The sequence below is a fragment of the Seriola dumerili genome, unplaced genomic scaffold, assembly GCF_002260705.1.
Source record: "Seriola dumerili isolate Sdu_G_001 unplaced genomic scaffold, Sdu_1.0 BDQW01000134.1, whole genome shotgun sequence".
Classification (NCBI taxonomy): Eukaryota; Metazoa; Chordata; class Actinopteri; order Carangiformes; family Carangidae; genus Seriola; species Seriola dumerili.
In genome coordinates, this window is record NW_019174389.1 from 683,947 (window position 1) to 697,061 (window position 13,115).

Here is a 13,115-nt window from a genome sequence, read left to right on the forward strand (position 1 = left end):
CTCATTCTGTGATGACAGTCAGTTGAGCAGCTCTCTGGGGAATATAAGATGGAATCGGAAACTGCAAAATTAGGAATCAGTGTTAATTTCTTTGACCTGGTGTCGTATTTTAAATCTTACACGTTGAGGAAAGTTTTGATGTCTGTATTTGTTTTTGGGGCGGTTCTTACATCTTGACACCAACATATCCAAATTATACAAGTATGTCTAGGCCTTTTAATATGTTTGGCAGACACAGAGGATTGAGCTGTCTAAACACGCTGATCCAGTGTCAAACATTTTACAGTCCCTGGTCATTGCCACGCTTCGAAGGCAGACAGAGCAGAGAAGGGAAGCTTTATTTTTTCCTCTCAATGACCCCAGGTGACCCCCTCAGGCTTCAGAGGTCAGCAGGGGATTGGCCAGATTTAGGTCATTCCTCAGGGATTGAGGGGAAAAAGGCACTTTCTCCCTCTGCCAGTCAGCTGACCCTGGGTGGTCAGCAGGCTGAATGGACCGTCTGCTGTCTAGAACTTTAATTTCTCATAATTTGGAGAGAATGCAACATGATATCAGTTTGTTTGTGCCTTAATCATATAATTAAAATGTACTGCCTCATGGAGAATGCTTGGCAGTTTGTAGGAAGCATACTGATATGTTCCAAATTATGGCATATTTACCGAGACATATGTAACCAAACTCATGAGACTGTTTGTGATTTCTTAATGTGAATGAATGGCTTTTCTTTCAAACAGTCTCTGACTCCATGGATTGCAAAGTGATTACAAACACTCTCACAAGAGGTCACAAGGATGGCCTGTCCCCATTTGGAACCCGATTTCTATTTTCTTGCTCTGGATATTTTTAGTCAAACCACAATGAATTAATGAAAATACTAAAACAAGTGACATATTTGTTTCCAAAATAAAAAAAAATAAAAAAAAATCAAAGCACAGGGACGACGCCCTGTCCAAGACATCGTGGGGGTTTCCCATCAGAACAGTTATTAACAAGTCCCTTCAATGAAATGATTGTGCATGTAGAGGCTTAATGTTATAAATGGAAAAATGACTTGATTCAAAAGTGGCCTTCAGTAATTAGGGCTCAGTCACACTTCTTAGTTTTAATTCCAGGAAATGAATTAATGGTTTTGTTGTTGTTTTGGGTTTATTTTGACCGTTTGTTTTGGTGCTGGCTCAGTGATGGTCACTTCTGGGATTTGAACTGTCTGTGTAGGTCGGAGTCAATCAACATTAAAGTAGCTGTCTGTTATGTCATCCGCAGGAGACATTTTGAAGCCTGGAATTTGGTGCATCACATGTTGTTTTCTCATTCGGTTGTTTTCAACCAAATAAATCCAAATTTCGGCAATGCAGTGAAGCCTGGAGGGAATTCAGAGAGATCTTGGTGTTTTCTTGGATACAGCACCTTGGTGAATACAACTCAGAAAGGATATTTCAATCAAGATGACAGCTCTATAATGTCAAGGAGCTTCCTGGGAAATACATGTTGTTACGACTGTGTAAAAAACTTTGGAACAACCCACAAGAGAAATCCCCCAGAAAATTCACTACGCAATAGTTACGGGATTTAATACTGTGATTCTTGAACAGGGTCCACAATGATGCTGTTAAAGAGTGTGTAGCATGTGACCCTCTCCAGGACCACAGAAGACACACACACACACACACACACACACACTGATATCTCTCCGCTTCAAAACAATGTTAATTTATGTTTTGGTGACTGAGGTGTATCCTGCTGATTTATGAGGCTGGACCTCCAGATCCTCAGACACAGCTCCTGTCTGTGTAAGGATGGTCTATTTATATACAATGTGTGTCTGGGGAGTAGTGAAAGCCAGTGCAGGGAATTCCATCATGGTCTGTATGGCATACATGTCTGGAGCCCTCCTCCTCCTCTGCTCTTTCACCCTGAGAAGCGGCCGAGGAGATCACATTTCCATGTGTGGCAGCAGCACAGTCCACTGCTGTAGCATCTGCAATTTACAAGATACTTTTTTGGGTTTGCCTGTAACTCTTGTTTGAGTTTAGGGCAGTGTAGTAAATTGACAGATGCTCTCACCTTACCTAAAAGCTCTCATGTGTCAAATAAGTCTGACACGGATGGCAGCCAGTTACTGGACAAACCAATGAAGCTGATTTCTTCCCCTTTTACTTTTACTGCAGGTTTGAAAGTAAAAAAAAAAATCATTTTTTGTTTTGATGAAGTTTAGCTGAAGCATATAATTAAGATGCCAAACAATTTTAATGAAGTGTCGACAGCTCAATTTGGGATTAACATCAAATTAATGCCTGAAAAAACTGTGTGTAGTACTGTGAGTGTGTGTAGCCTATGTTAAAATGTGTGTGTGTGCATAATCTATGCACGTAGTTGATTTGATTTAGTAAGGTAATAAGAAAAAAAGCTGATATGCTTTGAACGGCAACATCAAAATACTTGAAGATCCAGATAAAATGTGACACAAATATATGGAAATGCCAAATTTGGGGGAAATGATAAAATAAATATCAAAATAAAATCCAAAAAATTATGTTTGGGTTTATGCTAAAATAACAGGATTAAACAAGTCAGAATAATTGTGATCAAATTTGCAAATTTTGCAAACAAACACTGACAACTGGGATAAAACAAGAGCCAAAAGTGTATTAACATTTCAGAATCAGCTCAGGGTCTTACACAGAACTCTATCAACAGGGTGACTTGTCTTCTCTCATCTTGGTTCTTCCCTGATTACCCACAGGAGTCTCCTCAGGTCAAGTCTCCCTGGTCGGAATCAATGAGCCATCTGATGAGGAAACTGGACCAACTTAATCTGGACATAGAGGAGGCTCTGAGTGCGAGCTCGTCACCCTCCGACACACCCTGCACTACCCGCAAGAAACAGGTGAGACTGTGTTCACTCAGCCTGGCACCAAGAATGAACTGTGTGTATTCTATGTTTATAAAGCCGCAGAAGTTCAACCTCCAGCACCTAATGGTATGTGCGCTGTCACGGTTGGTACTGTACGCATTCCTGTGAAGCGTATGCTGCATACTTGGTCATGCTTTTTAAACTTCACTAAATCAATTTACTTTGCTCTGTCGAGAGAAAATCCCATTGGATTATTTGGACCTCTGAGCGACAGGTGTTCATCAGAATTTTATGTCCTGGATAGTTTTAAAAAGTGTTGCGCATCAGGTCTAGATTCAAACAAGCTCTCTCAAATCAAGCAGTGGTAACCCATAAACCCAGTGCGGAAGATACAGCGTGTTGATCTTGTGTGAGACTCTCACATGTCTGGGACTTGTGAGATATGGGGATATAGTGTGTCTGTGACACTATGGGCTTTGTCAGGCCATCTTATAGTATCCCACTGAGTCGAGTCTGTTTTATGATGTAGGTTTGCAGCTCTCAGATGTGATACTGGAGTCTACAGTGATTTAGTCTGGTCTGAATGGTGCAGCAGGAACAGACAGCTGTTGTGCCTCTGAAGCTGGGGCTGGGACCATGCAACTCTGTTCCTAAACAGGGCTCTTCTCATGGTGGCATGTTTCATGAAATATCCCACTGGAGTTAGCATTCAGGAACAAAAGTGCTCTTTCGGACTCCATATGTATGTGTCACACAGAGGAGCTGTTGTGTTGGAAGGGAGTTTGTATGATTTGGTCCATTAGGAATGGTTGACAGAGGCTTACATGCCTCCCAGGCATCTGCATAACCATCCCAGGCATTCACTATCACTTGCTTTAACTAATGACAGGCGACTGGGCAAGACAAGACATCTTTACTGGGATATTTGACAAGGTCATAATCTCTGTCCTCTCAAAAGAAGATCCACACATACAGGCTCCTTTGTGTGCTTCTGTCAAGCTGAATTGAGAGTGGAGATTTCACTTCCCCAGCCGTTGACCTCAGCCTCTTGTTTTCTTTTCCCCTGGCCACCGTTGAGACCATCCTGTCCCAGTCTGTTCGGCCAGACAGAGACAGACCAAGTCCTGATTGTTGTTGTGATGTTGTTGCAGTGGGGTGCTGTTTCAAAGTCCACTTCAAACCGAACCCCGAACAACCAAGTTCTCCAAAGAGCAGACGGAGGGGAATGTCCGAGCCAAGGCAGATCTTCTGCCCCTCGCAGCGCCTCAGTGGGAACAAGGGCAAGAACCAAGAAGACGGTAGGTTTCTCTAACCATAACAGCTTCCTGCAGGCTTCCAGCACTTTATCTTAGTCAATAAGAAATCTTACAAGTAGTGTGTAGTACAATATATGCAAACTTTCTCCATACAGTACTGTGGTTCACTTCTCATCTTTACGCCTGTGAGCTGCTAAATTCCATCGAGTCCACAACTGGTTGCACATGTTTTCTTTTTTCAGCTTAAATCTGGCTTTAGTATTTTTGGGTGACTGCCATGATCTGTTTACTTCCTGCATTGCACAAAGTATTTCTCCCTGCTAATTCTGTTGTTGGGAATTTTTCATCCTAAATTAGCATTTCATGTATATAAAGCGTTCATCGCTGGATTACTTTCATCTGAAATTAATCAAACAACATTTTATTAGAGATTTTAGTCCTTTGTCGCAGAACTTTGCTTAACATCCTAGTTTTAGCCACATGATTTATGTTCCTGAAAATATGCTGCACAGTACATCATCATCCAGATCCAGACAAAATGTTTAAGTCCTTTATACACCTATTTATTTATTTAACATTGATTTATTCAGGGTAGTTTCACTGAGGGGCAAACTGTCTTTCACAGAAATGCCCTGATCGTATTCACACAGTTACACACATTCACACCTACCAGCTGGAGTTAAGGCACCACTGTGGTTTGCGTTGATGAGAGATTGGCAAGAAAAAACAGAATGAAGGATGATTCATCCTCTTACAAATATTTTCATAGGCTTTCTTATCAGTTTCTTCATGAGTAAAGTTACACTCTGTGAAACCTACATTTCACAATCACATTTTTGACCCTTGTGGCACAATCACTGTGTTGACAGAAGGGGGGGGGGGTAAATCACGTTGCAGAAGAAGATTTCTTTTTTAAGATAAATTCATCACTATTCAGCTGAAATTCTGACAGTCTCGCCGCTGCAGCTGCTCTTCCCCTGCTACATCTGTAAATATTTGAGGTTTGCATTGGGAATAAGGTCAGCTTAGGCATTCATAAACAAGCATCACTCACTTCGCCTGGACCAAGTATATAAATGTCACTATTCAACAGCACTAAAAGAAACAGACAACTGAGAGATTTCCAGAATGCGAGGCGGCTTTAAATTCAAAGCCTTTCAGCTTGTGCTTTGTGCTCTCTTCATGGCTCCGCTGCAGCGTGATGGCAAACAACCTGCTTATAAGAGAAGCCTGCGAGCGGCCAAGCTAATGCTCACAATATATTTCCTTATATCATTTAATGATATCTTGCCTTCTTGTTACTTTGTGATATTAGTTCTATGGTGTATTAAGCCTTTGTTTTATTTAGCTGGAAAGACTGGGGCGAGACAGAGTTGAGCATAATTAGATCAGAGATTCAAAGAAGAGATTGTTTTGTCTGAAGGCACCGGGTACTTCAGATGAGATGAAGTTTGGTTCTCAGAGTAGATGCCACCTGTCTCTTTTGTAGAAGTCATAACTACCTCTTGAAAATGACAGCAGCACAGGTTAAAACTCGGCTTGAGGACAGCTGGGAATGTTGACAGATGCTAAAGACGAGAGTATTTTGGCTGCAGTGTAACCTTGAGTTTAATGAGATCACATGTTACTCAGTTGCTGTTTCATGATTTTCCGAATGATAATTATTTTCCAGTTATTTTTAAAATAATGACTTTCATGTATATCACAGTGCTTATGTATATTTTCTTGCAAGCTTAAGGCATAGCATAGCATAGCATAGCATAAGGACTGGAAACAGGGGGGAACTGTTAGCCTGGTTCTCTCCAGTATTAATAAAATTCCCCGCACCATGAACTTCATCTCTCCACCAGCTTGCAAAGTGTGTTACACCAAAAATGTCCTCTTCCTTTAAGTTTGTGCGCTGGTTTAAGTCGTGACCCTGCGGAGTTTCCGAAAACAGATGAAACGACATGTCAGCAGTATTGCACATGTAGAGAGTTTTTTTTTTTTTTTTTTTTTTTTTTTTTTTTTTTTTTTTTTTTTTTTTTTCTCCTCTGTACCCTCTAACTCTTACATAAGAGCTCTGGAGTCCCTATGAAACTTCTGACAGCAGGGAGCGAGAATGCGATACAGATTGAATCACAGTCTCAGAGTCTAAGAATAAACCGGCCCAACGTGTGAGCTAGTGCACCCTGTTTGAATAGGCAGTTACAGCTTGACTGGGAGATGTTTTATGGAAGTATCTGGTAGAAGTTTTTGGCACCTGCCCGAAAAAACCTTGGACTCCCTCCTGCCTCTGTACGAGCTCTAACAACTGGAATGTGCCTCATATCTCCCTCAATCTGCTGCACATCATGCAGGCAGAGCTAATCTTAACTGGAATGTGATTTTCTCTTGTTTTTGTTTATTCCTTATATCATCACTTTCACAGTGAGTGAAAAAAAAAAAATGGTATGCACGTTTTGTCAACAGACAGGAACCGTCCTGAAACGTTCCAATAGCGAAAGGTAAAATTAAGAATTTCCCAGTTTCGGTTTAATTTAGTAAAAGTATTATATTGTACACAATAGAAGTGCTTTTTCTGACTCCTCTGAGAATGATAGCACTCTCAAACTGACCGACAAGTCTGTTAATACATCAAATTGAGTTTGAGAGTTGCTGCTTTTCTTTTCTTTTCTTTTCTTTTCTTTTCTTTTCTTTTCTTTTCTTTTCTTTTCTTTTCTTTTCTATCATTGTACATAAAATGTCTTTGAGTTTTAAACAGTTGTTCAGACTGTGAAAGCATAATCTCAGGCTCTGTGTGTGTATTATATGAATTAGTTGTGTTGACCTTGTTCAGCAGTCTTGTTGAGGTCAGCTGTTCACGTTGTTCTATTATTGCTGGATAGAGACATATTTGGGTTGAGGACTGCTACTTTTAATTGGTGTTGACAGAGACGGGCAGAACAGAGGACACCCTGCTCTGTCATTTGGACTGACCGGTCGTGTAACTGCCCTGTTGACTCTTAGGCAGGGCGTCATTTGTGCTGCGACAGTAGCCATCATTCACACACACAGACCTGTCACTCCATATAAACATCCTTGTTGGTGTAAGCAAGGGGAAGTTGTCCCTCTGACAACAGCCCTGAATGGGACGCTGTGCTGTTCCTCCGTGGAGGATGTCCCTTTTCCTGACCTGCAACCTTGGACATGTGTCTACCATCTGACTGCGATTGGACTGAACTAGGACAATGTGTGTTTAAAGCGGGTCAGGGCTTACCAGTATGAAATACTTTCTCTTGGCTGGCGAGAAAGAGAGAGAGAGAGAGGGATGTTTTTGAGTCTTTGAAGTCTTGTCAAATCGGCACATCTCCTCTGGGGCCCAGCATCTGGTTTTTGGAGTGCTAATTTTCACAAGTTTATTTCTGAAACTGGGTCTAAAGCTGCTCTTTGGAGACTAACTTATCAGATCCATCATATTTACAGACGACAATCCTATCTCCCTCTCCTCAAAGACACGTAGTTTATGATTTTTAAAGGACAGAGATAATGACCCACAGTGTTTCTGTACGTTAAACCCAGCCTTTGAACTCAGCTACAGAGGTATTTAGATATGTGATGAAATTCTGCCAGACTGTGCCAAATCTCACAGTCAATAATGAGGAATACATCAATGGCAGCACCTCATAGTTTTCAGAGGCCCCACTGACCTCCACCGTGTTTAGCAGAGGTAAAAATACATATGTATATATATATAAATATATAAGGGTATGAGTCATACTTTTATGACCTGCTTTTGTATTTTCCTCATTTCTCTGTTGTGTAAGAGTCAGAGAGTTGGGTTCGTGTGCCCACAGCTAACCCCGGAGCCTAACGGACACCCCTGGTGGTTCAGGGCTGAAACCTGCCAGAAATTTCTTGGCTGCGACTTTCTCTCTGCTTTAAATCTTCATCTTGATTTGAATAAATCAAACAAGGACTGCCAGGTGCCTCCACTGTCCTCCATTCTCATTTGCCATGTGGCCAAAAAGTGCCAAGAAGCAAATAACGAAGACGGATAGCGCGCAAACAAAACCACCTGTCCTATTTAATCCAACGAATCAGGTCTTTTTTGTTGTCACAGCGAAGTGGCAGCCATATAGGTCGCTCATCCAGCCAAGTGCTTCTTTACAAGCGCAAAGCGCAAAGCGTTTCCGCTTCCATGACAACACTGTGGGTCCGCGGCCTTCATGAAACATGCAGTACACAACCGACTTATTGTGTTGAGTCCAACTTAACAAGAAAAAACCTTTGCAAATATGTTGATAGAAGTTTGAATCAGCATCGTGTGGGCTGATTGCCAACTGACTGTCACGACGAAGGGTCAACAGTATCGCAAGCAGGCAGACTGGGAGTTTATGCAGCGTTTTGTCTCTGTCGGGGGAAAAATGTGGAAACAGGGCAAGCAAACAAGAGCGTAAATCAGACCGGTGGGGCACACAGGGGAAATGGAAGAGAGAGCTGGGCAAGGGAAGAGAAAGGAAGCGATCCTGACTGGTCCAGATCAGGAAGACGCTTTCACTCCTCCACCCTCTGCAGTCATTTTATGATCATGGATTAAAATTAAAGAGATGTGCTTCCCGCAGTTTAAAGTAAATGTTCAGTTTAATTTTGCCGTAACAGGTAGTATGAATCACCTCTTCCCTTTTCCACATAACACAAAGATACACTGCTGTTCCGATACTAACACAGTATTCTCCGGGAACAGTGCACGGTTTTGTAAAATTTCCTTCAACCTATGAGTTTCCATCTCCTGGTTCTTATTTGGTTCATTATCTGGGATATTATTGCTGCAGTGACTATAGATAAGTGGGAATAACAGGCTGACAAGCAGAGTTAACAAGTGCTAAATCATGCCACCATTACTGCTGCTTAGACTCTTTATTGACTTTCTCATTACAGCAGTGATTCCACTATTGAAGAATGCGCAGAGACATCCTCTATCCCTGAATTTAGGGAACTGGGTGTGTGTCTCTTAATGGTTTCCACAGCCAAATAATGTGAATTGCTTTTCTGAGCTTTCAGAGTGGAGCTACATTCAAGTAAAGCCAAATATCTCAATGTTATTGTCGCCACTCACATTCCTCTCCTCAGTGGTTTCAGTTATCCTCGGTCAAAATGACATCAAGGTAAACAGCAACTTACTGTGAGACAGTTACTGACATTTTGTTGTTTCTTTTGTCTTGTAGATGTTCAATAAGATGACTAACGCAGCAGGTGCAGGTAAGAATATATCATTATATATTACGTTCTTTTGTGTTTTTACCCCCGTTCTTTGATGCAGTGTGGTGATATTGCTCTCAGAAGTTCACACTGTCACTTGAATGAGCTGGTTTTAATCTCTGGAGCTAACCCTCCATCTTTGTGTAGATGTCACCCTCCACAAACAAGCAATTCAGGTAGAGAGGAGAGTCTAAAATGTGTGTGTCTTTTTTGTCCGTCTTGAGTCTGTGATGGGCTGGCATCCTGCCCAGAGGGTTTTTATCTTCCTCTCTGCTCAGTGCATGCTGGGATAGCACCCATGGACCTTTTTAAAAAGATGAAGCAGGTATAGAAAATGAATGAGTAAATGTGGTAACATTAGTGACTAATTGGATATTAGAAAACTCAATCAATACGCATCTGTTTGGCAGAGACTTTTAAACCTCAGCATGCTTTGCCTACATATTTATACTGCATTAAATTGAATGTAATGGTCATCGGCTCAGGAGATAGAGTGGGTCATTCACTGATCAGAAGGTCAGTGGTTCGAGGCTCAAGTTTCGAGGTCCGGGCTCCTCCAGTCCACATGTCAAAGTGTCCTTGGGCAAAATACTGAACCCCAAAAATTGCCCCCAACGTACCATTGGCACATGAGCGTGTGTCATCGAGATGTGCTGTGTGTATAGAAAGCACTGTTTGAATGGGTGAATGTGACTTGTAGCATATATGTCATATACGTATCTTTGTGTGGCCATTAAGACTAGAAAAGCGCTATATAAATGCAGTCCATTCACCATTACATTTACTTTCACTGGAATTGAAAAGGAGTGTCCATTCAATCCAGACTTTGCACTGATTTCAGGTTGCAGATGTTCCCTTCCCGTTTCTATCCATTTTAACTAAGACTATAAACACATATGTATCTGGATAAGCACCAGATCTCCCTGTATATTATATCATTTCTTTTCACAGGGCAATTCAATGGCGTTTAGAAATGCTATAAGAAAAGGAACCTAAAATTTAGATGCTGTTGCCTTGTGAAATTTTTCTTTTCACATCCTGGGTCTAAGAATTCTTTGTGTTTTTGACAGAACTTTATATCTGGATCAGTTTCAGGGAGTCTTTTCAGCGTCAGTGTGCAGTCAGTGCTGTACTGTAATTGAAGGAGCGCTGCTCTGCTGTCTGGCACATTATGAAAATCTCCATGCAAGCTGATCCTGTGCTGCGTCCTGTTTTGCACGGGGGCATTACTCAGGCCTCAGACAATGTTAATAAGATGGACGGCCACAGGTGTCTGCGAGCTCCCGCCCTCCCTCCCAGCCGGTGTCTCGGGAATGTCCAAGCTCACAGTCTCTTATTTTAAAGGCCTTTCTACATATTGGTCACTTGGTGGTATGCAGTTAAAATTAGGCAGCGTGCCAGATCATTGTTTCTGTTTTGCTGAGGGGAAATGTTTGGCCTGGTGTTATGTGGCCCTTGGGGGGCAGCTGTGGGATTTGGTTAGATGCCATTTTAGGCTCAGGTTGCACTCTCACATGACCTCTGTTGTGTATGATGGTACTGCACAAGTGGACATTATAGGCTGGAAAAATTCCATGTCACTTTTATGCAGCAGTTAACTAACGTGTGGTCTGCTGTTGTGTATGAGATATGCGCTGTGACTGATCACTGGTCATTCCGAGCTGTAATTCTTGGAAACCTGAGTGTGAGACCACCGTGAATAACATCAACATATTTGTCAACACGGCTCTGAGAGTTTCTTCAAACACATTTATCATTATATTTTTCCACCATATGATTTTCGTAGCAAACCGTGGATTTAGCCACATGCTTTTTTGTTTTAGGTGGTTATCTTGACTTAAACGAACCAGACCAGAGGCAGTGTCACTGTCAACTTCATTTAACCATCAAGAAAATGAAATCAACATATGGTTTCAATTGGAATCCAGTGATAGAATGACTTGTAGAGTGATGCTGTGAAAAGGACAAAGCTGGCACAGAGTCAGGCGCATTAGGTACAGCTGGGCTGAGGAGACCTCTTTTATGACACGGATACGAGACGGCCAGATGGTTCTCAGTATCGACCATAACAACACTGTCCACCTCATTAAAATGACATTGTCCAGGAGAGGAAAGCACATTCTTTGGGTCCAGATCCAGAATAGCAAAGCAGCAGTGAGAAAACCGTTGGTATTATGTTATGTGCCTCTTTTTTCTTTTCTTTTTTTTTTTTATTTTGCTCTCATATGTTTCTGCTTCTCATACCACACCACACAGCTGCCGGTAAATGAAACGTTCTGGGTAACGATAGAAAGATGAAAGACCTGTGTGTGGGAACTACATCCATTTAAAATCTTGTATATTCATAAAACCATGAATGTGTTTTTTTACAGTCTTCCGATTGAACTTTTAAGGGAAGTGACAATTTTGCAGAGTTTGCATGAGTGCGGTGTCATTTACTGCAATCATGTACAATTTTGCATGCGCATTGCACGCTTGTTAATGCATGGTCGGCTTGTTATGTAGTTTATCAAACATTACCACACCATATAACACTTGAATCCTAAGAGCTGGATGAATGTTGGTTGTTCAGTCACAAAGGTGGCCACTCAGTCGTTCCAATCATTTAAGGAGCAGCGCAGCCTGCAGGAGCCGCTAGTGGTTTTGTTTTGGGTTTTTTTTTTTTTTAAACTCTCATTCCTTTACATTTCACTCATCACTGCAGTGCTTTTAACAGCCTTGAATTCTGTTGAACAATGGCCCACTTGTTTGTCTTATAGTCAACACTGATAATAAGCACTGCACCATTTTAGAAATGAGATAGTGAGCAGAGATTTAAAAAATAGTTTAGGGGATTTCAAAATTCTTCTCACTTGTTTTTATTTATTTAAGCAGTGGAAAAAAACAGGAGACCTTTTAGCCCTCTTGACTTGTTGTTTTGTTTTTCCTTTGGCTCCATCCTTAAACCACATATGGATATGCTCAGAGAAGATTTGGTCTATGGAGGGGAAAAAAAACTTAATCCTCCCTCTCAAATGTTTATTTTCTGAAGGCATTACTCAACATTTACAGAGCATTTTTCAAGTCTTGAGTGGCTGCCGGGCCAAAAGTGTCTTATTCCCTCTCACACAGTGTAATTTGTATGGAAATCTATTCCCTACAGCCTCTTTAATTGCTGTGCGGAAATTAATGGCTTCCTCTGGTGAGAAGAAGCAGCTACGTTCATCCTCAAAACCCTGCTGTCTTAACTGACGCTAATCACAGAATCAATGAATCTGCGGTGACAGAGTGATGCTGAAAGCTGCATCTCCCGCCAGGTTCCTGTCACAGATACAGAGCAGATGAGGAGGATGAAGCTGCGTTTAGCATTTATTGTCGGGCCTCAAAAATGAATTTAGTAGTGCAGACATAAGATTTTGTAATGGATGTGTTTATGATTTGGTGCCAAGATAATATATAGTTTGTAAATGTATTTGTGTTTATTAGAAAGAGGGTAGAAGGAGTGATGAAGTCCAAGGAGAAGCAGTTACTCTAAATAAATGCTCATGTGCTTTTGTTATGATAAACATCACCTTCCCAAATGCCAGACTGGAGGAAAATGACACAAGTGAGGCTTAAACAGCGCTCTCTGGCCCTGAGCTGTCAGGCCAAGGCTTCCCACTCAGCCCCTGCGGTTTCAAACAGACTGTGTGCATTTACACAGATCCTCTCTCTGAATAAATATGCTAATCTACTTTCAGTGAGGAAATCTCCTGCCACTGATTAGAAGAAAAACAAAGATGAAACTTTGTGAATCCCCAGGAGGC

At 41.5% G+C, this 13,115-nt stretch overlaps 1 protein-coding gene across 1 annotated transcript in view; it reads left to right on the plus strand.

Moving 5' to 3' along the window:
- LOC111224454 (stAR-related lipid transfer protein 13-like) overlaps positions 1–13,115 on the plus strand; it is a 60,342-nt gene that overhangs the window by 5,815 nt on the left and 41,412 nt on the right. Inside the window, exons 3-5 of the mRNA XM_022748944.1 lie at positions 2,744–2,887; positions 4,006–4,152; positions 9,297–9,330. Coding sequence (XP_022604665.1) covers positions 2,744–2,887; positions 4,006–4,152; positions 9,297–9,330 — 325 coding nt within the window. The remainder of the gene's footprint in view (positions 1–2,743; positions 2,888–4,005; positions 4,153–9,296; positions 9,331–13,115) is intronic.